Source organism: Spea bombifrons, chromosome 2 (assembly GCF_027358695.1).
Source record: "Spea bombifrons isolate aSpeBom1 chromosome 2, aSpeBom1.2.pri, whole genome shotgun sequence".
Taxonomy (NCBI): domain Eukaryota; kingdom Metazoa; phylum Chordata; class Amphibia; order Anura; family Pelobatidae; genus Spea; species Spea bombifrons.
In genome coordinates, this window is record NC_071088.1 from 109,539,749 (window position 1) to 109,566,258 (window position 26,510).

The window sequence follows — 26,510 nt, forward strand, 5'->3', positions numbered from 1 at the left end:
GATATGTTACAAAACATGCATTCTGAGGAAATATTTTGTGCAATTCGCAAATATACATCTAAATTCCATACATGTAACGTGCTGGAGATGCAGCCAGCATGTTACTGTATACATGTATCCTTACATACTTCATTTAATGGCTACAGACTATGCTTGATGATTTAATACGCTGAGCTGTATATTAAAGCAGTGATTGATAAGGGAATACAAAGACTCTTGTTGTTTTTGCTTCAATGTATTGGACGCTGTAAATGTGAAAAAAAAAAAACCCATCAGATAACGAAGTCTTGAGCGTTGAAAGCGGGGGTCACCATTCATGCGTGGCAATCACCAAAGCTATATCACGGCATAATGTCTTTATAGCACAGGGAAGGGGCCATTGTTTGCCAACACCCTCAATTGGATTGAAAAGTTCATATGGAGTTTTATAAAAGGTTATGGTGAATACCAAAGTAGATACTGATTGTACCCTGACCCTAAGACGAGACCAAATAGACCAGGAAAAATGGGCGACTAGATTGACAGCTGGTAAGAACAATTCAGTCTATGAGTTTAGAATACCATGCCAATTGTTTGCTTACAGCATCATCATTTTGGAACAGTGTGTGCTCGCTAGTCTCTTTTTACGTATTGCTTTTGTACATCAGCAGTACAACTACATGTTATCCATTTCCCCACTCTCTGCTCTGCCTGTAGCTGCAGGGTTACGATAGGAGGGACACCGGGCCAGTTCCTGAACACTGCCTCGCTAGTATCGTCTAGGGCTGACAGCGGTTTTAACCCTTTCGGTTCCGGCAGCAAGCGCCGCAGAACCGACCGGCGTACCCAGCTAGGGTACAAGGTGTGCCCGTTACAATTGGTAATCAGATAGTTTGGCAACCTTGCTTTTAAAGAAACTGAATTTAGATTATTAAGGGAATGCAAGTTGCCTCTCACCTAAAGAGGCTTTTTTTTTATGGGGTCTGCCAGTAGATGGTTTCCATAGGGTCTGACTTAGTAGAAAAGGGCAGGTGCCCAGTACTCATAAAAATGTATCCTACTACACCCCTATCTATCATTAAGCAAAATCACAAATGACTTCTTACTGTAGTTGGACTGCCCACACTGTTGGTGGCATTTGTTAGCAGAAATAACTTCCACTTAAGACACTTACATATGTAATAAGAATATTTGAGACCCATTACATATACCTCACTTGTAAGCTGACTCATTAAAACTAACTCATCGATCTTTCACCTATCATTTGATCACAGATTTTAACACCAAAATAACTTGCTTGCAAATACTTTCATCCCCAAGGTCAGGAGCACCAAGGTGTGTGATGACAAAAATAAAAACTCGCCCAAGGCATCTTAGTCAATAAACTGTATGACAGAGGTAGGTCTTTAGATGTCATTAAGCACCAACATCTCCTGGCTGAAGGCAATTCTGTAAATCTAACCCAATGCAGTATGTAGTGCTGGGCAACAAACTCCTGTGCTTGAGTAAGGCAGGGACTCCAACGTACCATGTAGTGTCAATAAACAGCATGAATGCTAATATCTTCATTATGCCATTGTTTGACATAATGCTGCTTTATTTTATTACACATACTTAAATGCCAGTTATTACATAATAAATCAGGAGAAAATCCAAGTCTAGATTACCTGTGTATGTTGGTCACGGAGTATATCGAAGGACCAGAGAATATCTCTTAGAATGATATAGTAGCGGAAACAATACTGTATTCACTGGTCAGTAAAAAGTAATACCTTATTACTGATTTTTTTGAAGCCTGACCCACCAATAAAAGGATTTGTTTAAGGATTTTACTTTTAAAATAAAAATACATTTTGATTCAAAGCTTTCCCAAATTTTCATTTAAAAAAAGGTAGGAATAAGCAGATCAGCTGCAAATAAAACAATGCACATCACGAGATTTAAAATTAAATACCTAAAAATTAAATTTAATCACAATGATATCTCACTTGTTTCTGAACTAAAAGTAAATACATCAAGTCCTCGGCAAATTCAATTTTAGATCGAATGTAGGAGGTGGTAATCCCAGAATGCACCACTTCGGTTTAGCACAGTCAGTTCTTGAATGCTCCGACTCGGCTTGCTTTATTAATGAAGTTCTTGAGAAGGTCACTGTCCATCTCGGCAAAGGCATCTGTCTGGGTAACCACCGTCATATGGTTTATACAGAACCTGAAGCAAAACTCTTCTAGATCCTAGAAATAGAAATCTAGTTGCAGATACATGAATTATTATAAAGATAACAGACTTGCATTTACAGACCTACAAACAGTTAACATCTTGTGTTTGCCAAGTTTAATGAGGCCTCTCTCTCATCCTAAAATTATATATATATTACACATATACACAAACACACAATTATATATACATATACACACACACACACACACAAATATGTTTACGCCAGCATGGCAATTGACAGACCGTAGCAGGGCCAAAGATGACCTTCTGACCTCTCCAAACATCTGGTTGCCAGCACTGAGCAGGTGCAAAAAATTATGTAAAGTAAGAATGCTTTCACAAAAACATGTTAATAGTTTTTCTTTTTATATATCACTTAACAAAATGCAAAAGTCAGTGAAGAAAATAAAATCAATATTTAGTCTGACCAGTTATTTAAGGAACGTGGCAGACCACTTCTGACCAGACTTCTCCAGACAGTAGCTGGGTGTAACAGGGTCCCGCTGTCTGCCAGTGCTAACGGCACCGCTGGACATCTTCCGATGGGAAGGAGGTACGATGCGCCTTGGCTGCCCACGGAACATTGCTCATTTCTTTATACCTCCTCAAAAAAGCTTGGACAGAAGAAGGTCTGGAAACCCTCGTCTTCCTTGAAATTTCTGCCTGGGAGAAGCCTTGCTGATGCAGTATAACTACCATGTATCTTGTTGCTGTGCTCAGTCTTGTCACGGTGTATGACATTAACCCCTTCAATCTCAGGGGTTTTTGGTACCTCAAGTCCCGGAGCAATTTTGCTCTGTCAGTTCAGCAATTATTCTCTTTTCCTGTGAATAGTGTTCCCATGTAAACTATATATTGTTTTTTCAAGGAGAGAGAGAGCTTTATTTTGATACCATAGTTGGATGATTAGCTGAAAATTTAGAATGAGAAATTTAGTAAAAACTAGTGATGGAAAATCCCCTCCAAGTTTATCAATTCAGGTGTCCTGATTTCAGAAATACCTAATATATATATATTTTCCATACTTTCCCAGCACCAGGGAACATACCAGAAGGTGTACATTTTTTGTAGAATTTTTATGGCGTAACGGGTTTGTGAACGGGGGCAGGAGGGTTATACTGGGTGGATGTTGTGCTAGGGCAATGGGATGTAAGATTTTTTTAAAAAAAATGTATTATCTTTTTTATATATATTTTTTTAAATGGTTAGAGGTCCTCTTAGGGACCTCTTAAACAGGTTATTAATGCCAGTGATGTCACAATTGTTTTAATTATTTATTGTAATATTTTAAGATTTAAAAAACTAAAATTGACTAACCGGTTTTTTTTTTCAGCATGGGAGGAGGGCGAGAAACATGGTTTCTCACTCTCCTCCCGCGGTCCCCCTGCACACTGTGATCTCTATGCAAGTCTGTGGGGATCACAGCGCCTGTGCCTCATTGATGTGTCCCTGCCGCTGCAAGAAGGGCAGGACGTACCGGTACGTCCATAGGGGACTGAAGGGGTTAAACTCAGCAATCTCACCTTGTTTGTTAGTTTGGCTGTTCCTCACCCAGTTTTAGTCATCCTACACAGCTTTTCTGTTTCAATTGATGATTGTGTTGCAACCTACATATTAAATGGATGACCATTAACACCTGTTTGGTGTACAATTAAACAATTATACCAAACTAGAAGGCTACAAATTCCCTGACTTTGAAGAACTGATGCAATATTGAAGTGAAAGGGTGGTCACACCGAATACTGATTTGATTAAGAGAGTTTTCTTCTGTTCACTTACTTTGCATTTTGTTAAATGATAAATGATAATTAACATGTCAATTTTTGGAAGGATTCTTACTGTACAGCATTTTCACTCCTTCCCAAACACTTTGCACAGTACTAAACAGTATATGCTATATATAGATATTATATTATAGGGACATATGGTGGGGAGCATCACCTTAGAAGGGAGATATGACCAAATCTTTAAATATAACAATTTACATATAAATATTGGGTGGAAACCCCTGGCTCCAAATGAATCAGCTACATGTGGCTTGCTTTTATTTACAACTCCAACCGTGAGCTAAACTTCAGACAATTTTAAGTTATTTGTATAGCACAATTATAGGGCAAGCTTCAGAGTGTTAGCACTGCAGCACAATATACAGTAATATCTTATTGTATATACATGCTTGAGAAACTCATTTGGGTTAAAATGCTGTGCAGACCCACTGATTCATCTCCTTGGCAAGCAATATATTTTATGACAAACAAACAAAGCTCCAACAATTTACATACTATATTAGAAGGGAAGAGAGAAATCTCCTAGGGGTTTATATCATATGTTTAAATGTCTAAATGGGAAGAGTACAAGTGTTTTTGTGCATTATTATGTATACAAAAGTCTATCTTTTTAACGTTTGGGGAACCTGGCTATGGAAGCTACTTTACTGAGAAGACACATTATTATTCTGCATGTAACATAATAATATTATATAATAAGAACAGTAATAAGCAATGGAATATCCCAGTAGTAATGCAATGGCGATTTGGCATAAAAGAAAATGCACAGTGCTGTAGTACTATCTATACAGAAATCCTATTTCACATTTATTTCATATATTTCCTTCAATAAAAGGGAATTATTAAATATACATGTATACCTTGTATTTTCTATTTAATTCAATCTTTGAACTTAATCAAAAATAGAATTTTACGGAGTAATGAAATCTGGCCTAATTTAAAGGCAAGAGGTCACAGCAAAAATAAGGGTGCCTTCATGGAACGGACTACATTTTCTTCCAGCTGCGAAAAAAAACAACACCAATATTTTGAACATTGCCATTAATTCTGTGAAGACACTAAAGTCCAAAGAGGTCATGGCTGCTTTCAGTAAAAAAAAACCAACACTAGATAAATAATATCAAGCTTTTTGAAAGACACTATTCTCATTAAGTGCCTAGCCCAGTCTGTGAAGAGTATATGTTTGCTGTACCTGAGCATCATACTTAACAGCTGCTGACAGCAGAACGACTGCATTCTCTTCGCATATTCCTTGCTTAATGGTTTGTTGGCAGAGCTGTTTCAATCTGTTCTCTCGGTATAATGTCGCCAGCTCCAACAGACCTGTGAAATATTAAACTGCTTAAAGATGTTTGATACACTGGGTTCCACACATTTAATGCTTACACACTGCAAGGCTGCAAATATAAAGAATGCAATGATTGTATCAGATGGTTCAATACAGTTGGTATTTTTCAAGTGAATTTCTTTATAATGTTCTGATATCATAAAGTGCCTCACCAATTGATTATTGCACTCTAATAAAGCATGGCAGACAAACGTTACAGTATTTTATTTATTTTTTTGAAAAAAAAAAAAAAAGCATTTTGTACGATCTTGTCCAATAACATTGTTCTATATATTTAAGCACTGAAATAGTTTTATGCCATCACACTGCAAAGGGCCTAAACAGCAGAGATGACAATAAGAATGGAACACCTTAACTTAGTTAAAGTTGAAAAAGATGTGTATTGCAAACAGCAAAACTATTGTTAAGCAGGTTATGAATAAAATGCATTTTATGTCAAAAGCTGTCTGAACACAATTAATACCTGTACTACTCTTCATATTAGCTAGCACATTGTACTAGATGATATGTATTCGGGTCTTGAGCCTATTGGGCAGTGGGGAATGGCCAGTAATGGGGCAGGTAGTTGTGGAGCTGAAGACGTACCGGGATGTGAATCAATGGGGATCATTTTATAATTGTCTAATTTTGGGGAAATTCAGTCCCATAGCAATGCTCCTGGATGCCAATATCCATTGGTGCAAAGTTGCTGTTGCAGGTCCAGCAATGCAAAATCTAGTCTGAACCTCTTCCTAGGATGCTGCTTCTGCAAGTTAGAGGGGAGTCCAGAAGGTGGCGGGTGCCCTCCCACAGGAATAGGAAATTAAGACTGCTGCACAGATGCCAGCTTTTCTAGGGTTAATTTTTACATTAAACATCTCCAAGCCAACTACACAGATCGGCAAACAGTTTGCACAAAAAACTGTAAAGCCAACAGTTTTCCCTTAATGTAAGACTGCATTATCAGTACCAAGATTTATCTACGCATACAGTCCATCGATTCTTACCAATTGCATCTTCAGGAGAAATGCTGATATTATCTGTGTAGAGATATTCTAAGAAAGCCCGATAAACTGGGTAGGAAAACTGATTCATTTCAATTACTCCTCCTTCACTGCCTTGCAGAAATGAACGAAAATGTTCACACCTAATAAAATATAAACAAACACTAAGAAATGCAAACAAAAACAGACAACCATACAACATACAACTGAAAGACATAAAGCAACAATTTTAGAATATAATCTCCGTATTATACTTTATGTATTTGTACTAAAGAACCCGACCGGAATCTGCCACACAGGAACATGCAGAAAAACTGTGTCAATTAGGTAACACATACATAGAGGCACTCAGCGGCCCCTTCTGCAATCTTGTGTAGTGTACGAGCCGATTGGCAGCCAACTAACTTCTATATGGAAGTCTCATGCGTTCATCAGTATGAAACAAGCTCAAAATACAAGAGAAAGGTTCAAATCATCCTGACTAGAAGCACATTTATATTTTTTTTATGTTCACATTCATTCTTTACATATTACCTTATATCACATCTGTTAATATTAGTGGCTTAAGGGGTATTGATTTTTCAATATAATCCAGGGCAGTGCTGATCGCAATACATGCGATCAGCCAGCAGGGGGGACATTGGAAATCCCAGCAGGGTCTAGAAAGCCTTTCCTGTCATCCAGTGAACTTTAGGTGGGTGTAACAGTATGCTTTAAGCAGAGTGAAAATCTCAGTCAGTCCTTGGTCTTGTCTTAGATTCAGGATAGCTTTATGCCTATTCCATCTATGTTTAAATTCTCTGGATGTGTTAGCACCTACCATGCCTGCTAGGAGGTGGTTCCCATGACCGACTTAAAAAGCTTTGGGCTGTGGGTCAATCACACTGGAAGGGCCCCTTCTCTGGATTTCGCGTCTTGAGTCAGCTCTTTCTCCTCCTTTTTCTCTGATTTCTGTCTCTTGTAGTCTCTATTTTCCTTCTATTCAATTCCTTCCTCCTTCTTGGACAATTTCTCGTGCCCTATCTCCTTATTTGCACCTCTCATCTTTTCCTCTTTTTACGTATTTCATCCTCTTTCTAACTCATATTCTATACACATACACACAGATATGCACATACATATTGAACTTCGGAGAGCGGTCACAACTGCATTTTGCCACTTGCAAGATGGCGCGCAAGGGGAGCCAATTCAATGTGCCCTAAAAAATATATATATTTTGGAAAACTAGACACCCCAGGGTATTTCAAATGCTCCTGAGAGCCCAGCTTTCTAATTACAATATGATTACTAAAATCAATTAAAGAAGAAAAAAAAAAATTATGATTTGATTGGGTAAATTGAATTGGCCGGGTTCAACAATGTCCAGATTAACAAAGGGGGCGGATGACCACGTCAAATTTTCAATTTGCAAAATGCACACGTCTCAAATGTGGCCTTTTAGCCCCCAACCAACAAACCCATGCGTGGGGGGTGCTGAACACATATTGGGGGGTTGTACTTCCCACACAAGTACAACATGCGAGGGGAAAAATGCACACAAAAATACTACTGCAAACTCTGACAAAGGCCGGTGGTAAAATGTGTGCATGGAAAGAGTACAAATTCCAGCATTTGAAATACCCTGGGGTGTCTAGTTTTCCAAAATATATATGTTTTTTTAGGGCACATTGAATTGGCTGGGCTCAAAGATGTACCAAATAGGGCATGGGCGCAGGATCACCAAACGTCAAAGTTCAACAATGAAAAATGCGCATGCCCCAAATGTGGCCCTTTTGCGCCCAAACAGCCAGGTAAACCCATGCATGGATGATATCGCTGTACTCAGGAGATGTTACTGAACACATACTGTCACAAAGGGCACAAACAAATAAAAATCAGCCATTGTCACAAAGGGGTAAAATAAACTTCCCTCCTGTACATTGTTAAATCCCTTTAAGTCATCTGTGGTTTGCACTCATTGTCTGCTTGAACGAGCCAGTCAATTGCAGGAGAGTGCTCCTATTGAAAATGTGAAAATCATGAACAAATCTGAACAGATTTCTGCCTGCAGTGTTTGTCGCAACACAGTGGAGCAGACTGCTGGTAAGTATATGACTTGTATTTTCAGCGGAACACATCTGCTGCACAGGGGAAAAAAACAGCTGGGGCAGGCAAAAGAGGCAAATATAGTATAGTGGGACCTTCAAATTAAAGTTTACCGTATTTTAAAAGGGACACGGCGGTCATCATATGCACTTTAGTGCACATGCACGGAAAACACTCACTCATTTTAATACAAGTGCTTTTCTGCCTTTCATTGGCTGCTATAAGTAGCTTATCAGTGGTGTGAAATCTCATAAGGGAGGGCTGCAGCTTCTCCCTAAGGTATTATTTTGGTTCTGTAGGCTTAATGAATGCATATGAAAGTAATAAAGTGCTTTAATATGCATTTGTTGATCAGGGAGTCCCTTAATTAGGACAAACCTTAAACTTCAGTAACACTGTGGGATTTACCAACACAATCTGGAGTTTGCAGGCCATTAAAGGTTAATTGAATATTTAATCTAATGGAATTCACATTGCATTAAGAAGGGCCCTCCGCAGTGAGCACCTCCTGCAAAAATGGCTGAGGCGCCCCAGTGAGAATCATTTAGCTCTATGTAACATTCCAAAAAGTGGGCAATTACTAATCTAACACTTTACCAAAATGCCATTTGAAGTAGACATTTGGAGGGCAGGATTAACCCTGATAGAATGATAACATTGATTGGAAAGTTAGAGTGAAAACAAAGGCTCATATTTGTTAAGTTTTTTGTCTAATTTGTGAATACAATTTTTGCAATGTTTTCAATATTCACCTCAAAGCACAAAAGGCCTTGTGGGCCTCAGTACTGCATCACCCAGGAGAACCATACGTTGCACACCACACATTTTCCTTCCATAGATCAATATGTTTTGGTGGACATCAGTTGCAGGACTAGAAAACCCCCCATGCACTCCCTGTAAATTAAGGTAAAGCAATAGGCCAGCATATGGAGCACAAGGCACGGTTACCTATGGGTTAAACTGACGACGGCATTACACAAAGCGTTTAACAAAATGTGTCTACTGAGTAACTTGGTATCCTTGCCCTACTAAAAACTGTCAAGTCGTCTGCAACATCTTTCTTATTTATCTGTGTGATGCCTTTTTATTGTTAAATTATTTGGTAGTTACACATTGTCCCACCTAATTAGAAGGAAAACCTTGGTCTCCCTTTGTGAATTAGTGTCAGGGTCAGGCTGTGTATGTAAAGCAACGTGCAATTAATCACAAACCCACGTCATAAATTGAGCCCAGCAAGGTCCAAGGGTACATACTGCAGCAAACCCCAACAAAAAAAATGTACAGCTAAGTATATCTGGATCTTACCTGATCTGAAGAAGAACCTTGTGGACATAAATGTATTTATTATCCACTAAAAATTTGAAATCAGCTGTGTCTGGATTGTCAAATTCTTTCTTTAGTGATTCAGCAACTGTGAGGTGGCCATCTGGCTCTACAGAAAATTGCATGAATTAACAAAAAAAAAAAAAAATTTTAAATGCTGAGCTATCATATGCACCAAAGTGTTCTGCTTAAGAAAGCCTGTGCAATTTAGTTTTAACATAAAGGTTTGGAGCAAGTACAAAAAGCATCAAAAGCAAACAAAATGAAAATACCTGCCCTTCAAGAAATATAAACATAATAAGGATGCCCTCAAAAACGCATTACTATAAAGTTAGAAGGTCGTGGTATAAATTAAACTTGTGTAAGGGGACTGAGAGAAGAACTGGGCCTTGTAATCTTTTAAAGCAAAGGCTCCTTTCAAGGGTAACATCAACCAGTAAACATATCTTACCTACAGACAGGAGACGCCACATTACTGCAGGTGTGGAGAAGCAAGCAAAAACATCATCGGTGCAGACAAAGTGGGTGAGATGTGGAAGGATAACAGATTGTCCTCGACATTGGCCCCACATATAGATCTGACCACTTTGAGACTTGGCAGCAGATGTGTGAGATGAGTGACAAGCGGCAATCTCAACTATTCTGTTTACCAAAAACATATTTGATTTTCAGCGATTTCAGGTTTTTATTCATTGAAGATGAATTTTTATAGAAAACTAAAAAGTTAGGAAACTTAAATCATATATATATATAATGCATGGTCACCATACTGCCATCATTAATCAAGAGCGTATACAAACAATTGAATCTATAGCACAGAAATGAAAAATTGCTGCTCAGCAGTATCATACTCCATAGTTAGCTTTTTTATCTAACACTTATAGAATTTCCCAGCACTGTTACCAGGAACTGATAATGCTTAAATATATAAAAAAGGAAATCTTCTATGATATCATAAAGCCACAACCTTACATAAAACAGAAGACTGGTGGCAAAAAGAATTCACTACTATCAAATGAAAAAGTTTACCAAAATTTATAAAACCTGTTCTCGCAGTGTCAAATTAGGGCACTCTAGACACTCCTTAGATGCACACAACTCTTTTCCTACAGTTCTAACCTGGTGATTAAAAGGTCCCGGCTACCAGACGCATCCAAGATTGTTATTAAATGGAATCAAAGAAAATCAATAGATCACGGAAATGTCTCAAACCATCTAAATACATGGGTTTTAAAATAGCAATTGTTATGCATTCAAAAACATTTCGAGATGCTGAATATAGAAAGCTACTAAAACAAAGACAAGTACTTTGCATTAACTTGTTTATGGAAACACTTGAAAGATCCCAAGTGGATCATATTTAACAGTAAAGTACGCACATGATAGTTTAATATGGAGACTAAATAATGAATTGTTTAAGGAAAACCACTTGAAGGAGCACTTCAATTATTTGCTCTGATTAGAAAACAAGATTAATGGTGGAAGCCTTTTAAGTGTGTTAATACCTACTTAATTCTATGGAAAGCGAGGACAGTGTGAGAAGCTCCTGCAAAACTAAAAGAACCAGAAGTCAAGGATTTGAGCTAGTTCTGACCCATTACTACATTTGCCACTGACTGCACTGGGAAGAGGTAAATCATATTTCTAATTTTATTATTATATTAATAAAATGGCAATATGGACTTCCCATCAAGAGAGAGAGAAAAAAAGAATGAAGTGGTGACCTAACAGAAACAATAGTGTTAACACATTATTATGTATTTACAGTAACCTACAGGGCCTGTCTCTGGATTTTTAAGGTTTATGATAATTTTTAAAAAAATGAAGTTTGTTTTTACTAGACACCATGAAGCCAGTGATAAAACGCAGCAGAAGCTAAGTAATAATAATAGGACCATACATATTAGGGGAACACTCCTTTATTATACTGTAAACCACTAAGAGTGTTTTGGGCACAGCCTCCCTGATCGGTCACGGCCTCCATACTGGCACTCATGGCCTACTACCAGGGACTATGCCTCAAAGCACATAACTCCTGAGCATCCTGTGGTCTTTTGGGGCCCAGAGACCCCATCTGGGGATTGGGGCTGGTGGACACATTGCAAACAAAGTGCTTTAGCCCACCCTACATTTTCATCAGCAAGCAGAGAGCAATTCAAATTAGATTTTGTGTATAATTGATTCCACTAAAATTTGATCTGTCTCCTTGTCATTAACTGTCTTTTGGAGTTATCTTGTAATTTTTTTTTTTATATCAATTTAAAAAAAAAAAAAAAAAAGGATTCTGTCCAAATATATAATTTACATATTTATAGGGCTGAAACAACTAATCGATAAAATCGATAATAATCAATAATGAAAATCGTTGTCAACGATTTTCATTATCGATTAATCGAATCGATTTTTATCGATTATAAAGAGAGGTTTTTTCAGAGCAAATGCTCTGAAAAACTCCTCTCCTTATATAATCCGACCTCAAACAGAGATCGGATTATAACACTAGAATCCAGATCCCACGCAACGTTGCAGGGGACCTGGATTCCCCTCACTGTCGGCCGGTCTCTCGCTTCCGTCTCTCTCCCCCCTCCCATACACCCCTCTGACTCCTCCCCCAGAGTGGAGTGAGGGAGGAGCCAGAGTGGTGTATGGGAGGGGGAGGGGCCAGAGTGGTATATGGGTGAGTTATAGTGGTGTATGGGGGGGTATTATGAATTTCAGTGCATATAGGGGGTATAAGGCATATCGATATTAGGCATATCAGGGGGGCATAAAACATATCTGGGGGTAAAAGGTATATCAGGGTGCTCAGTTGCATATCACTGGCATATAAGGAGTATAACGCATATAAGGGGCACAGTGGAATCTGGCATATAAGAGGTATAAGCCATATATGGGGGCAGAGTGGCAAGCTGGGGGTCAGATGTGCATAACTGGGGGCAGTTTGGTAAATAAAAGAAAATATAAACAAGGCTTTTTTCTCATAGTTTTTATTAAATATGAAAAATAGTTAACATATGAATTAATATTTACTAATAACTTTGTATTAAAACCTAGTTTGAGAAACACCGTTTGGGTTCTTGTAGCTTTTATTTATTTATTTATTTATTATTATGTCAGTAAAATAAGAAGGTGAATAGAGAGAGGCCATTGCAATAGAGAGATGAAAGTGTAAATTGTACGTTTTTTATTACAATTTTTCTTCAATTTAAAATAATGTATTTTTTTATCCGATTAATCGAAAAAATAATCGGCCAACTAATCGATTATTAAAAAAATCGTTAGTTGCAGCCCTATATATTTATTTGATGTTAAAAGCTGTGGGTGCCTACTATCTCAATATACAGACTACAAAAATTATAAAAGCATAGAAGGACAACTTTTTCATGAGATACACAAATTACCATGCTAGTAAACAAATAGAAAAATACCTCTCCTTTTCCACACACACTTGGACAGGATAGGACTGGTTGCTTTTATTCCCTATTCCCAGCTGGCCATAGGAATTGGCTCCCCAACTATATATTCCACCTTCATCTGTTAAAGCCAATGTATGTGCATATCCACACGCAACCTATATATATTTGTTGGAAAACAAAAATAATAACTGTTTATACAAGGAAATTTAGTACATATTTTTTATTATTATTTCCAATTACTGTTAAATGGTGAGAATTTACATAGTTAAACCGCACGTACCCCTATGTGGACGTACCTGCTCCACTCGAACACCCTGTAGAGCTGCTATCCGACATGGTGTTGGCTGGTTGCCACTGCTGCCCAGCCCCAGCTGCCCATTTCCATTGTAGCCCCACGCATATACCTTCAAGAACAAAAATAAATATGCTACAAGCCCCATACAAATAAACCTGTTTATTGCTAACACACATTTGACAAGGTTTAATATAAAAATACCAAAAATTAACTAGTACAGAAAGAGGTTTCAAAATGTGGCTGCATTAATTTAGATTAAGTGTAATATTTAACTTTATATAGCAACCTTTCCTAGACTGATGAAAACTCCTCTGGGTTCCCTATTACCATATCCTCACTCACTCAGTCCCAGCAAGTGAAGGGCTAATGTATAATTTTAACGTATAAACTTTATGTATTTAATGTGCCTTCAAGCATTGCTGACCTAACAATTGTGCTGCTTTTTGGTGGATCTACCTAAAAAGCAGATACACAAAAGTGAATGAGAACATAACAAATATTTAAAAGATTTTGCAATTACCTCTCCATTGTCCACAACAGCCATGGAGCTCATCTGGCCGCACGCAATTCCTATTACGATTTTATTCTGCAAACAGCTGGTGACTTTCCTGGGTATTGGCTGATTGGCAGTAGAGCCTGATCCAACTTGGCCCGAGTTATTATAGCCCCAAGCATAAACCTAAAAGAGTGAATTAACAGATTACAGTGGATAAAACGTACAGGAATTATTCTGAACGTCAGATGCAGGGACCTGGCAGCACACCAGAAGAATGCAAAACAAGTGAGGCCCGATCTCCAGCTTGCGAGGAGCACGTTGCATTTTCTGATGGATATTTCTGGACACGCGTACTATAAAGTTCTCATAGCATCCACTGTGCTTTACAATTTATGAGGATTTCATTCAAACTGACACAAAGGGAGCACTGCATGATATGAGATAGCAGGGAACCTGCTTGAGAATGGTTATAAACTAGAAACTAGTCACCTTCTGGAATAGAAAGGAATACGAGGAGAAATGTGTGACAGGGTCCAGCCAGCAGGTGCATTTTTATTTAAACTCTTTAAAGCTTTCTATAAGGGTGAGTATACATAAAGATATACAGTGCTGTGAAAAAAGTATTTCCCCCCTTTTACTGATTTCTTCTATTTATGCTTATTTGTCATATTTAAATGCTTCAGATCATCCAAGTAAGTTTAATATAAGACAAGCACAATGTGAGTAAACACACAATGCAGCTTTTACATGATCATTTCATTTATTGAAGAGTAACTCAATCACCCATGTGAAAAAGTAATTACCCCTCAAACCTAATTGGCAATGAGTCTTTTACATCGCTGCAGAGGAATTTTCGTGGCAGAATTGTTTTAATTCGGACACATTGGAGGGTTTGAGCATGAACTGTCTTTTTTCAGGTGATGACACAGCACCTCAATTGGATTGAAGTGAGGACTTTGACTAGGTCACTCCAAAACCCTTCTTTTGAATTATTTTGAGCCACTCAGAGGTGGACTTCGTTCGGTTCATTGTGCTGCTGCATAACCCAACTGCACTTGAGCTTCAGGTCACAAACTCATTGGGCCTTACAGAGGTCAATGACTTTGTTCCTCGTCTCGGTTCTTGAATTTCTTTACACTGTTTATACCATCTTTATTTTTTTATAAAGAATACACTTCAATTCCGGACTATGTACAAATCTTTGTATAACACAAGAAAATACAATAAAAAGAATCCTCTGTGTATAAAATGATAAATTGTGTTCTTACCTCTCCATCTGATGTTGCCACCATTGAATGGTGAGAGCCACATGCCACACTGATAACCTTTTTGTTTATCAAGTTAGTGGAGACCTGGCAAGGAATGAGTGCTTGACTGGTTGATCCGTTGCCCAACTGGCTATAAGCATTATGACCCCAGCTATATACCTCACCATCTGTAGAAATACAAATGTTGCAATTTGTTTCGAATTGGAAAACCACACAAAAGTATTTTTTCAAGAACATTGTTGCGTAGTTTTTTGTATTTTTTTTTTACAGATATCTCTGGTGTCTTGGTATTCAACCTAATCTTCTGTTTACATATTTCAGTATAAATCGTATGTTCTCCTTGGAAACTTTTACGCAACTACAATATCAACATTTTAAGGATGTTTCAAGTCACACTTGCATATAAACTTAGAAGATAAGGAAAAAAAGTCAGTTCCACTACAATTTTTAAACATTATGTTTTAGACTTAACTTATAGTTGATGTTTCAATATCACTCAGAATTTGACAGAAAACAGGAAAGTTTTGGAATGCCTAACATCAATTTTTTTTACCCAACATAATGAAAAGCATTTTTCCTTTGCTTGCATGTTAGTACATGAGGGCAGATTAAAAAAATTAAAGTAAAGCATTTTGTGAAATGGAAAAACAGAATACCTATGTCACCAAAAAAGAAATACAATTAATCAAGTTAATAAAAACACATTTATACTTTATGCCCCCCCCCATCTTTTGACATCCAGCTTCTCTTTCTGATTTAACATTTTTTTAATCTTTATGATATGTGTAACAACTGGTGCAAAAACCAGTAAAGATGGGTTTAAACAAGTGGCCAAAGAGCACCAACTGTTAACCCTTTGAGATGGGGGGCACTTTACCTTGTGGGAAGGTAAGGCCATCTCTCTGTAATTCTGCAATGGTTATTACACAGGTGACAACTTATGACTGGTTTACACTTTACTTAGGGCTGTATACATAGGTTTTGGGGGGGCAGGGAAAATTAAGCTATCCATAGATACCTAGTAAAAAGCAAAATGGTCATGCCTCTACAGAGGCATTGGGCATCATTGCAAGGCAGGAATCTTACCAGGTACATCTAGCCCTGGTCGTAATAAGGGAGAAAAGCAGGTAATAAAACACCCAAAATTAGGGTCAAGGTCCAACTTTTTGTCATTTCACGCAGTTCAGTGGGACCCATGTTTGACGTTTGCGCTCTTGGTCAGCCGACAGACACTGGGCAGCATAAATATTAGTTTGAACTGTTAACATGAGGATAAAACAAATTCAAAAAAAATAATTGGATCACTGGGATCAATATCGTATCGCAATAAAGGGTGGGATATCGGGGTCCAACATATTTGGCTGTAGCCAGCAACGGTCAGACTAAGGCACAGGCTCCATACGCCTCATTTTAAGGATGTAGTACTTGGACATCAGCCTCATTTGATGTAACACAAGACAAATCCCAGTATCTGACGCTATCTAAAACCCTACAATATCCACAATTTCTTCTAAACATCTACCAAACTAACCTAAAAGAAAGCTAAAAAGTTTTTGTTTTTTTTATTTATAAATATGTATATAAACGTGTATATATAAATAAATCGGGGGTTGTGAGGGACGATGGAAGAGTTCATGAAAACTATGTCGACCCAGGACAAAAGGATATTATAAATTATATTTTTTTTTCACAATAAAAGACACGAGGCTCTCTCCTCCAGATCACAAAGATGGTCGCAAAGGGGTTAATCTGCACTTTTTAAACCACTACAGGGGTGCCATGCTTACATACCAAATTCACACAATATTAGGGCTGCAACTAATGATTATTTTACATGTAAACATTCACATGTAAACGTTTTTCATATTTAATAAAATATGATTGATATAAATGCATTTCTTGTTTTTATTTCCTTTTATTTTGCAACCTGTATCCCAGTTATGCACATCTGACCCCAGGATTGCCACTCTACCCCTCAGATATGCCAATCTGTCCTCCCCCATATATGCCTTATAGCCCCCTATATGCCACTGTGCCCTGTGATATGCCTTATTCCCCCTATATGCTACTCTGCCCTCAGATATGCCTTATACCCCCATATATGCCTTATAGCCCCATAATATGCCACTCTGCCCCCCAGATATGCCACACTGTGCCCCCAGATTGTCCCCTTGATAAACAACTCTGCCCCCCACCCCAGACTGCCTTGTGTCTAGTCAGGGCCGGCCCAAGGCAAAATGCCGCCTGGGGCGAATTTTAAAATCCCCCCCATATCTACCCTTCCTCTCCCTCCGTCCCTGCCGCCCCCCACCTTATCTACCCTTCCTCTCCCTCCCTATTATCTACCCTTACCCCCCCCCCCGCATTAGCTTTCAACAGTCCTGCGGCGAGCCTTCCTGTTCGGTCTCGGTACCGGCTTGTAATGCTGAGCCGGAAATTAGGGAATCTTCCGGCACTCAGCATTACATGCCGGCACCGAGACCGAACAGGAAGACTCGCCGCAGAGGAGAGAGAGAGGGGCGCCGAGCGGGTACTGACAGCTTGGTAAGCGAAAACCACTCGGCGCCCCTTTCTCTCTCTTTAGCTTAAAAAAAAAAAAAAAAAAAAAAGGGGCTTGGGGTGGCAAAAAGTGCCGCCTGGAGCGGTTGCCCCACTCGGCTCCATTGTCGGGCCGGCCCGGTGTCTAGTGGGTGAACATCTGCACGATGCGCATAGATACACCTCTTCTGGTGGCTGCCACTTCCTATGACTGAACATAGTCATGTGACGCCGGTGCTTCATCATAGAAGCCCCGGCAACAATTTTCATTATCGATGGATGAGTTGTTGCAGCCCTACACAATATCATGTGGTTTTTAATTTCTATAAACACAACGTTTTCTTTTTGCCTGCCATATATACCAGAATTGATGATGATCACATGAGGGCCACTTCCATAGCTCAGACCAACTATCTTCTTTCCAGAAAGCACATCTAGACGTCTTGGTTCAATGGTACTTTGACCATCCCCGGTGCCTAAACAGCCACTGCAGTTTGTGCCTATTACAAATACCTGTATTAAATGAAAAACATGAATGAAAGCATTTTCTAAATACATATGTACATTGCTAGCTTTTTTATTTACAGACATTAATAAATCCAACACTTTTCTCTATTTTCTGCAGGGCCGTCATACTGGGTTTTATTCACTAAAGGGAAAGTTGGCAGGAAAGTTATGGTTTTAACGCCCTGTTTCACTATTCATTATAAAAGGGCAAACACAAATTTCCCCAGCAAGAGCGGTGTAACTGGCCCTGTATACTGTATAATTCAACGTGAAAGGAGACTGAAGATATTTCTCTGGTTTAACTACAAATGATACAAGGCCTGCCAAGCTCTTCCTGCAGAGGCAGCTCATATGGGTTCTTAATGTACATACGAAGGAGTTGAAATACAACTCTCCTTTAGTGAATAAACCCCAATTTTGTGGACTCCGAGAAGCACAAGCCACAATAGGGTCTGTTCACTAAAGGGAGAGTTTACACTTTTGTTGTGGTTCCAACTCCTTAAGTTCACTTAAGTATACCAGCCAAGCTCTTATTTTAGCAGAAGCTAAAGAACCCAAACATAATATTTCTCAGATTAGGTTTTAATGCCAAAAACTGCTTTACTAGTAAATATTAATTCACAAGTAAGCAATTTTTTCATATTTAATAAAAACTATGATTGAAAAGAATGCATTTCTTGTTATTATTTCCTTTTAGTTGCCAGCCTGCCCCCCATTTATGAACATCTGACCCCAGGCTTGCAACTCTGTCCCCCAGATATGCCTTATACCCCCCCCAAGACTTACCAATACATCCCCAGACTTCCACCTGTGCTCCAGACTCCCTGGTGTCTAGTGGGGGCAGCCGGTGGAGGTCTGCGTGATGCGTGTAGACAACCTCTGCTACTGCCACGGCTTCTATGGCGGAGCACCAGAAGGTCATGTCACACCGGTGCTCTGTCATAGAAGCCCCTGCGGAAGTGCACGGCAGCAGCAGAGGTTTTCTGCGTGCAACGCGCAGACATTCACAGGCTGACAGAGGGGAGGACCCAGGTCCCCTGCAGCTCTGCTGGGGGATCTGGATCTTAGCCTTATACTCAGAGTAATTCAACTAATCGATAATGAAAATCATTGATAACAATTTTCATTACCGATTATTAGCGATTTTATCGATTAATTGTTGCAGCCCTACTCCTTACTGCTAAAACCACATCACTTCTTACTTATTCTCTTTGGAGAATCTTTTTTAGAAGCTTTTCTCTCCGCTCTTCTAACTCAGCTCATAAACTGCCACTCTGAAATCCAACTGTGGATGGTATCTCGATACCTGAAGCTTAACGTTTCCAAGACTAAGCTTATGGTTATCCCCCCCACCCCGCTTAATGCCTGATATCACCAACGCCATTGATAATTTGACCATCTTTTCTCATGACCTTTGTGATCATCACACCAGACACCTTGCATCACAATTATATCATCCTCACCCAAGCAGTCACTTATACTGGAAGCTACCAAGAGTACGGCCGTCTCCTTACTGTTCATTTTGTATACTGTAAATTTTAATGTTAGCTTTCACTTCACATTTGTAATTCATATTAAACTATTGGTCCCATTTGCACACTATAAAAAATGCAATGTAAACTTTACCTCGTCACTTTTTGTTATGTATAGGACCTCATTTCCAGCACCAAACACACAGGCCTGCTGAACAAACTTCAGGTCATCTGGCGGACAGAGAGCGAAGATTGGCCATTTCCCAATGTCTACCATCGTCAGGAGAGATGAAAAGCTGAGCCACGAAGAAAACATTTTAAAAAAACTTTATTTATAAACAAGAAAATGAGTTTAAGCATACAAATGTGATAAGTAGCTGTATTCCTTATTTACTTAACCCATTCCATTAGCACTTTACATGTTTACATATTTACAGGAATGTGCCATATATTTTTCTTTAAACCTAAAATTAGAAAAAAGCACTACAAAGTGTTTTTAGAAACATTAATTTTGTTTTCGAGTGATGATGCTGCTCAGATCACTGTAACTTCAGGTGATATGTTGGACTGATCCCAGGAAGCCACGGTTCCTTTTATAGGAAGGATTTCTTTTTTTGTTCAGTTGAGTTCCATAATGTAGAAGATTGTGCCACCATAGAGACAACGGGGGGGGGGGTAAAGGTTTACCCCATTAAAGACAAATAAAATACCTTATGAGTACTTTAATATGATTTACATTAACTAAGAAAATAAATCAGTATAAGCTGCAGTTCTAGAATAGGAACTACCCACCTCCTCTGTGGTCTGATGATTCTTGCCACCAATTAGCAAGAAAGCTTTTCCATGAAGTTTATGAGCACTGGGGGACTGAAAAGACCTCTACTGGCAACGCTACCAATCTAGCACTGGTGATTTTCAGGTGTGAGAAAATTTTAAATGGTCTTCTCAGCAATGACATGCATTACTGTGCATAAATCAACTGGCTAGCGCAGCGTATAGGTGACAAGCTACCCTACACAAAGTGACACCTTGTCATTTTTCAATGACAAGGTGCACTTTACCCTTTACCTAAATTGCCACTAAGATAGATAAACTGGCAAAAACACTACATAATTGAAGTCTTGATTTTTTAAATCTTATTAATGTAAAAATTGCATGTATTTCTCTCAATTACATGACAAATATTAGAGAGTATATATCATTGCATCAACGCCTTGTTTTTCTTATTCTTTTAGTATTGTGTGATTAACACAACAGTGAACAAAGATTCTACGAAATACCCATAAAACGCAAAGCAGACAGCCTAGAGTATTTCCTTAGCAGCATTTGGACACCCACTTTGCCATGAATCTCTGCAAAAAATGTTACGTAAATTAGCATTTTGGCAAACGCTTGTGCCTTGCCTCAGATTTCTTGCTCAGGTTCAGTGCAATTGCAGATGCCAATCTGTGTCCCAGATGCCAGAGCCTAAGGGGAGTTGGACATATGGGAAGGGTGTATAGTTAAGCAAGTTAAATAGTTTACATCTGCCTCCTGGTGGCAGAGATCAGAATAACGCCTTCGCTTTCTCTTTCACATTCACTGAATTCTATGAATTTGTGCATCTCAATACGCATTTTATTGATTTATATAAATAATTTTACTTTGGTTATACAACAGTCTTCACCAAGACACACAGACAATATGTAGTGCATGAAACTTAACATACAGCGCACTAATGAGCTAATGGATCAAATATTTTCTAACTAGAAGATATTACCTATTATAGCTATTATATAGCTATATACCTATATAGTTATATTTGGACACTGACACAAGTTTAGGTATTTCAGCTGTTTACCAAATAATTTCAAGTTACAGTTGAGTAATTAATATAAGCTTAAATTGCAGTCTCCCAGCTGTAATTTGAGGGTATTCACATCCAAATTGGAGGAAGGGCTTAGGAATTAGTTTAATAACTGGACAATTGACTCAAAAGCTATTAAATGGACAGGTGTAGGTTATTCCTTCGTTATTACTTCAATTAAGCAGGTAAAAGATCAAGAGCTGATTCAAGGTGTGGCAATCACATTTGGAAACTGTTCTGTGAACTCAAAACATGCGGTCAAAAGAGCACGCAATGCAAGTGAAACAGCCATCCTTAGGCTGAAGAGAAAAGAAAAAATCTATCAGAGAGAAAGCAGGAACATCAGGAGCGGCAAAATCAACAGTTTGATACATTCTGAGAAAAGGAAAAAAACACACTGGTGAGCTCTGCAACACAAAAAGGCCTGGACGTCCACGGAAGACAACAATGGTGGATGATCGTAGAAGATTGTAGGATCTTTTCCATGGTAAAGAAAAACCCCTTCACGATATCCAGCCAAGTGAAGAACACTCTCCAGGAGTAAGGCATGTCATTATCCAAGTCTACCATACAGAGAAGGCTTTACAAGAGAAAATACAGAGGGTTCACCACAAGCTGCAAACCATTCATAAGCCTCAAGAATAGAAAGGCCGGATTAGACTTTGCCAAAAAAATATCTAAAAATAGCCATCCCAGGTCTGTAACAGCATTCCTTGGGCAGATGAACTTAAGATCAACCTGTACCAGAATGATGAAAAGAAGAAAATGTATGGAGAAGGCTTGGAACGGCTCGCGAAGCATACCACGTCATCTGTAAAACACGATGGAGGCAGTGTGATGGCATGCATGGCCTCCAATGGCACTGGGTCACTAGTGTTTATTGATGATTTGACAGAAGAGAGAAGCATCCAGAAGAATTCTTAAGTGTATAGGGATATATTGTTTGCTCAGCTTCGGCATAATTCAGCAAAGTTCACTTTACACATGGACGACGACCCAAAACACACTGCAAAAGCAACCCAGGAGCTTTTTTAAGGCAGAGAAGTGGAATAAATATTCTGCAATGGCCAAGCCAATCACCTGATCTCAACCGATCGAGCTTGCATTCCCCGCCTGGCTCCTAGATCCAAGCCAAATTTGCACTGTATAACAGCAAACAATGACACTATTACACCCTTATTATTTTCGAATAATCTCCATTTTTGTTGTTGTTTAGACATGCTATTTAAAGTATCTGTTTGAAAAATGCTTATGTTTAGAGCTGAAACAACGAATCGATAAAATCGATAATAATCGATAACGGAAATCATCGATAACGATTTCCGTTATCGATTAATCGAGTGATCAATTCGTTGTTGGAGCACCCGGCTCCTTTTACTTACCTCCGCGAGCGTTCCCCGCTTCTGCTACACGCTCTGCAGTCTCCGCCTTCTTCTAGCTACGTGACGGATGTGACGTGTTCCGGTTCGCTCTGTGCGAGTGGCTCCACTCGCACAGAGCGGTTCGCTCTGTGCGAGTGGCTCCACTCGCACAGAGCGGTTCGCTCTGTGCGAGTGGCTCCATTCGCACAGAGCGGTTCGCTCTGTGCGAGTGGCTCCATTCGCACAGAGCGGTTCGCTCTGTGCGAGTGGCTCCATTCGCACAGAGCGGTTCGCTCTGTGCGAATGGATCCATTCGCACAGAGCGATTCGCGGGGGTGGGGGTCCACGGCGGGGTGGGAGTGGGGTTTCAGGGGATGCAGGGCAGGGTGTGAGTGTGGGTGCAGGGCAGAGTGGGGGTGGGGGTGCAGGGCAGAGTGGGGGTGGGGGTGCAGGGCAGAGTGGGGGTGGGGGGTGCAGGGCAGGAGACTGGGTGCAGGGCAGAGTGGGGGTGGGGATGCAGGGTGTGAGTGTGGGTGCAGAGCAGAGTGGGAGACTGGGTGCAGGGCAGAGTGGGGGTGGGGATGCAGGGCAGGGTGTGAGTGTGGGTGCAGGGCAGAGTGGGTGCAGGGCAGAGTGGGTGCAGGGCAGAGTGTGAGTGTGGGGGCAGGGCAGAATGTGGGGGCAGGGCTGGGTGCAGGGCAGAGTTGGAGACTGGGTGCAGGGGCACAGTGCAAAGTGCTGGGTGCAAAGTGCCAGTGCTGGGTGCAAAGTGCCAGGGCTGGGTGCAAAGTGCTGGGTGCAAAGTGCCAGGGCTGGGGCAAAGTGCTGGGCGCAAAGTGCTGAGTGCTGGGTACAAAGTGCTGGGTGCAAAGTGCAAAGTGCTGGTGCAAAGTGCTGGGTGCAAAGTGCTGGATGCAAAGTGCCAGGGCTGGGGCAAAGTGCTGGGTGCTGAGTGCTGGGTACAAAGTGCTGGGTGCAAAGTGCCAGGGCTGGGTGCAAAGTGCTGGTGCAAAGTGCTGAATGCTGGGTGCAAAGTGCTGGATGCAAAGTGCCAGGGCTGGGGCAAAGTGCTGGGGGCAAAGTGCCAGGGCTGGGTGCAAAGTGCTGGGTGCAAAGTGCTGGGTGCAAAGTGCAAAGTGCTGGGGCAAAGTTTCTTGAACAGTAATAGTCCACCTCTTTTCAGAATGTTTGGGGTTATTTTGTTTCATAAATATTGTGTTTGGGTTCTTGTACTTTGAAAATATTGTTTTTTATTACATCATAACAAAATAAGAATGTTAATGTAAATTTTAAGTTGTTTTTTAACATCCAGTTCATTAAATTCTTTTAAATAAACGAAAAATTTGCATATTGTTTTTTTTATCCGATTAATCGATTAATCGAAAAAATAATCGGCCGATTAATCGATTATTAAAATAATCGTTAGTTGCAGCCCTACTTATGTTATCGAAAATATTATTTGCTGACAAAGATAAGGAAGTAGTCTATAATATATGCATGAGTTCCCGCCAACACGCTTCCTCTATGATAGAGAGATATATATATATATATATATATATATATATATCTATGTATATATATATATATATATATATATATATATATATATATATATATATATATATATATATATATATATGCAAAGGGTCAAGTCTGGGCCATTTTTAATTATGCAGCTTAAGAGGCGTAACCTGCTTGAAAAGTAACCAATCATAATGATGCATGCTATTAGAAGTAGATAAGGGGTTATATAAACCATGTAATCCAAACATGTAATCAGACAACGCTTCGACTTTTGTGTGTTGTGTGCCTTGTCTCGATTATGCGCATGATCTAAATAAAGGAAAACTCTTTCTGAGTGGAATTCGACCATTATTTCAACCAACAGTATCTCATTATCGGGATGTGACAAGTGTAAAAGATTACCAATAGCGATGATATTTTGCATACACTTTTAAACAGGAAGGCAGGTTGAAGAAAGCTATGATGCAACAAAAATTCATAGGCGTCTCCTGCTCACTATAAAATTTTTTATGTAGCCTCATTAGCCTTCTAAGAAGAAAAGATCCTACAATTTATCCAGAACTGAAACAAAACACATTGTTGCGAGGTCATTGGGGGAGAGGGTGTATATACCATGTTTGCTCAATTATAAGACAAGGTTTTTTTCAGAGCAAATGCTCTCAAAAATAACCATTGCCTTATATTTGAGGTCCTCAAATAGAGGCCTGACTACAAGACTAAGATCCAGACACCCCGCAGCGCTGCAGGGGACCTGGATCCTCCTCACCAGCAGCCGGTAGAAGGTCTGCGCAACACACAAAGACAACCTCTGCAGCTGCAGGTACTTCTGCTGGGGCTTCTACGACAGAGCGCCGGCGTCACATTACCTTCCGACGCTCATTCATAGAAGCCCCAGCGGAAGTGCTGGCAGCAGCGGAGGTTGTCTGCCCACATCGTACAGCCCTTCACCAGCTGCTACCACTGCACACCAAGGAATCTGAAGCACGGGGAGAAGTCTAGGGAAGGACTGGTATAAGGGCTTTCTGGAGGGGCACAGTGGCATATAGGGGGTTAAAAAGAATATCAGGGAGGCAGAGTCGCATAAAGGGGGTATAAGGCATATCAGGGAGGCAGAGTGGCATATAAGGGGTATAAGGCATATCTGGTGGCATATAGGGGGTATAAGGTATTTCTGGGGGGGGGAGTGGCATATAAAGGGGTATAAGGCATATCCGCTGGGCAGATGTGCATAACTGGGTGCACGTTGGCAAATAAGAGGGAATAAAATGCATTTTTCTCAATCATGGTTTTTATTAAATATGAAAAAATAGTTTACATGTGAATTAATATTTACTAGTAAATCTTATATTCAGGCTCTTTTCTTCTAAATTAATATTCAAATATTGGGGGGGGTCATCTTATAATCGAGCAAATACAGTATACATTATATAAATTATAAAGAAAGTTATATACATTACACATATACATATAAATACACACTTACAAACTATGCATTCATAAAAATACTTCTGCAACATTTTAGAGACTTCTTTAGGCAGCTAAACTCAGCCCTGAGGAAACTGTCTCGCCAAATAATAACAAATAACGACTTCAAAAACAATACCCAGCTATATTTATGAGCATTCTTCCGCTGTTTGTCTGTTAAAAGTACATGTCTCCAATAACAAAATGCTATCTGCGCTGCTTTCACTGGGTAGAGAGGCACAAATCTCTCAAGGCCATTGTTTATTGGGATACAGTAAAGCAGAAACTCTGACGCCAAAAAACAATGTTACATTAATAGAGTAGTAGTTCCCGAACTAGTCCTCAAGGCATACTACCAGCGTGGGATTTAATAACTGCCACACTAGGGAGAGTTCAAAAACCTAGACCATCGGTGTGCCCTGGGAACCAACGCTTACTATCATACTATCTGATATGCTGAGGAATTAGAGGTGTTACTTTTGACTATTCTGACACTTAAGAATTATATTGGTTATTGCTCTCATATATAAACTTTAAAAGTCTAAAATGTTTTGAAAGTTGTGCGTTTGTTTAGCAGCCATACATTTTAAACCATATT

The 26,510-nt window shown here is 39.6% G+C and overlaps 1 protein-coding gene across 3 annotated transcripts in view; it reads right to left on the minus strand.

Annotated features, from left to right (window-relative positions):
• Positions 1-1,539: 1,539 nt before the first annotated feature.
• The window catches only part of RCBTB2 (RCC1 and BTB domain containing protein 2), a 28,458-nt gene continuing 3,487 nt past the window's right edge, over positions 1,540-26,510 (minus strand). For all 3 annotated transcript variants that reach the window (XM_053455542.1, XM_053455543.1, XM_053455541.1), the window contains 11 exons: positions 19,872-20,013; positions 18,101-18,251; positions 15,201-15,367; positions 13,957-14,115; positions 13,438-13,545; positions 13,154-13,296; positions 10,177-10,367; positions 9,708-9,834; positions 6,321-6,460; positions 5,179-5,309; positions 1,540-2,213 (listed from right to left, as the gene is read on the minus strand). In XM_053455542.1, coding sequence (XP_053311517.1) covers positions 2,073-2,213; positions 5,179-5,309; positions 6,321-6,460; positions 9,708-9,834; positions 10,177-10,367; positions 13,154-13,296; positions 13,438-13,545; positions 13,957-14,115; positions 15,201-15,367; positions 18,101-18,251; positions 19,872-19,994 — 1,581 coding nt within the window. In that variant the 5' untranslated portion in view covers positions 19,995-20,013 and the 3' untranslated portion in view covers positions 1,540-2,072. The remainder of the gene's footprint in view (positions 2,214-5,178; positions 5,310-6,320; positions 6,461-9,707; positions 9,835-10,176; positions 10,368-13,153; positions 13,297-13,437; positions 13,546-13,956; positions 14,116-15,200; positions 15,368-18,100; positions 18,252-19,871; positions 20,014-26,510) is intronic.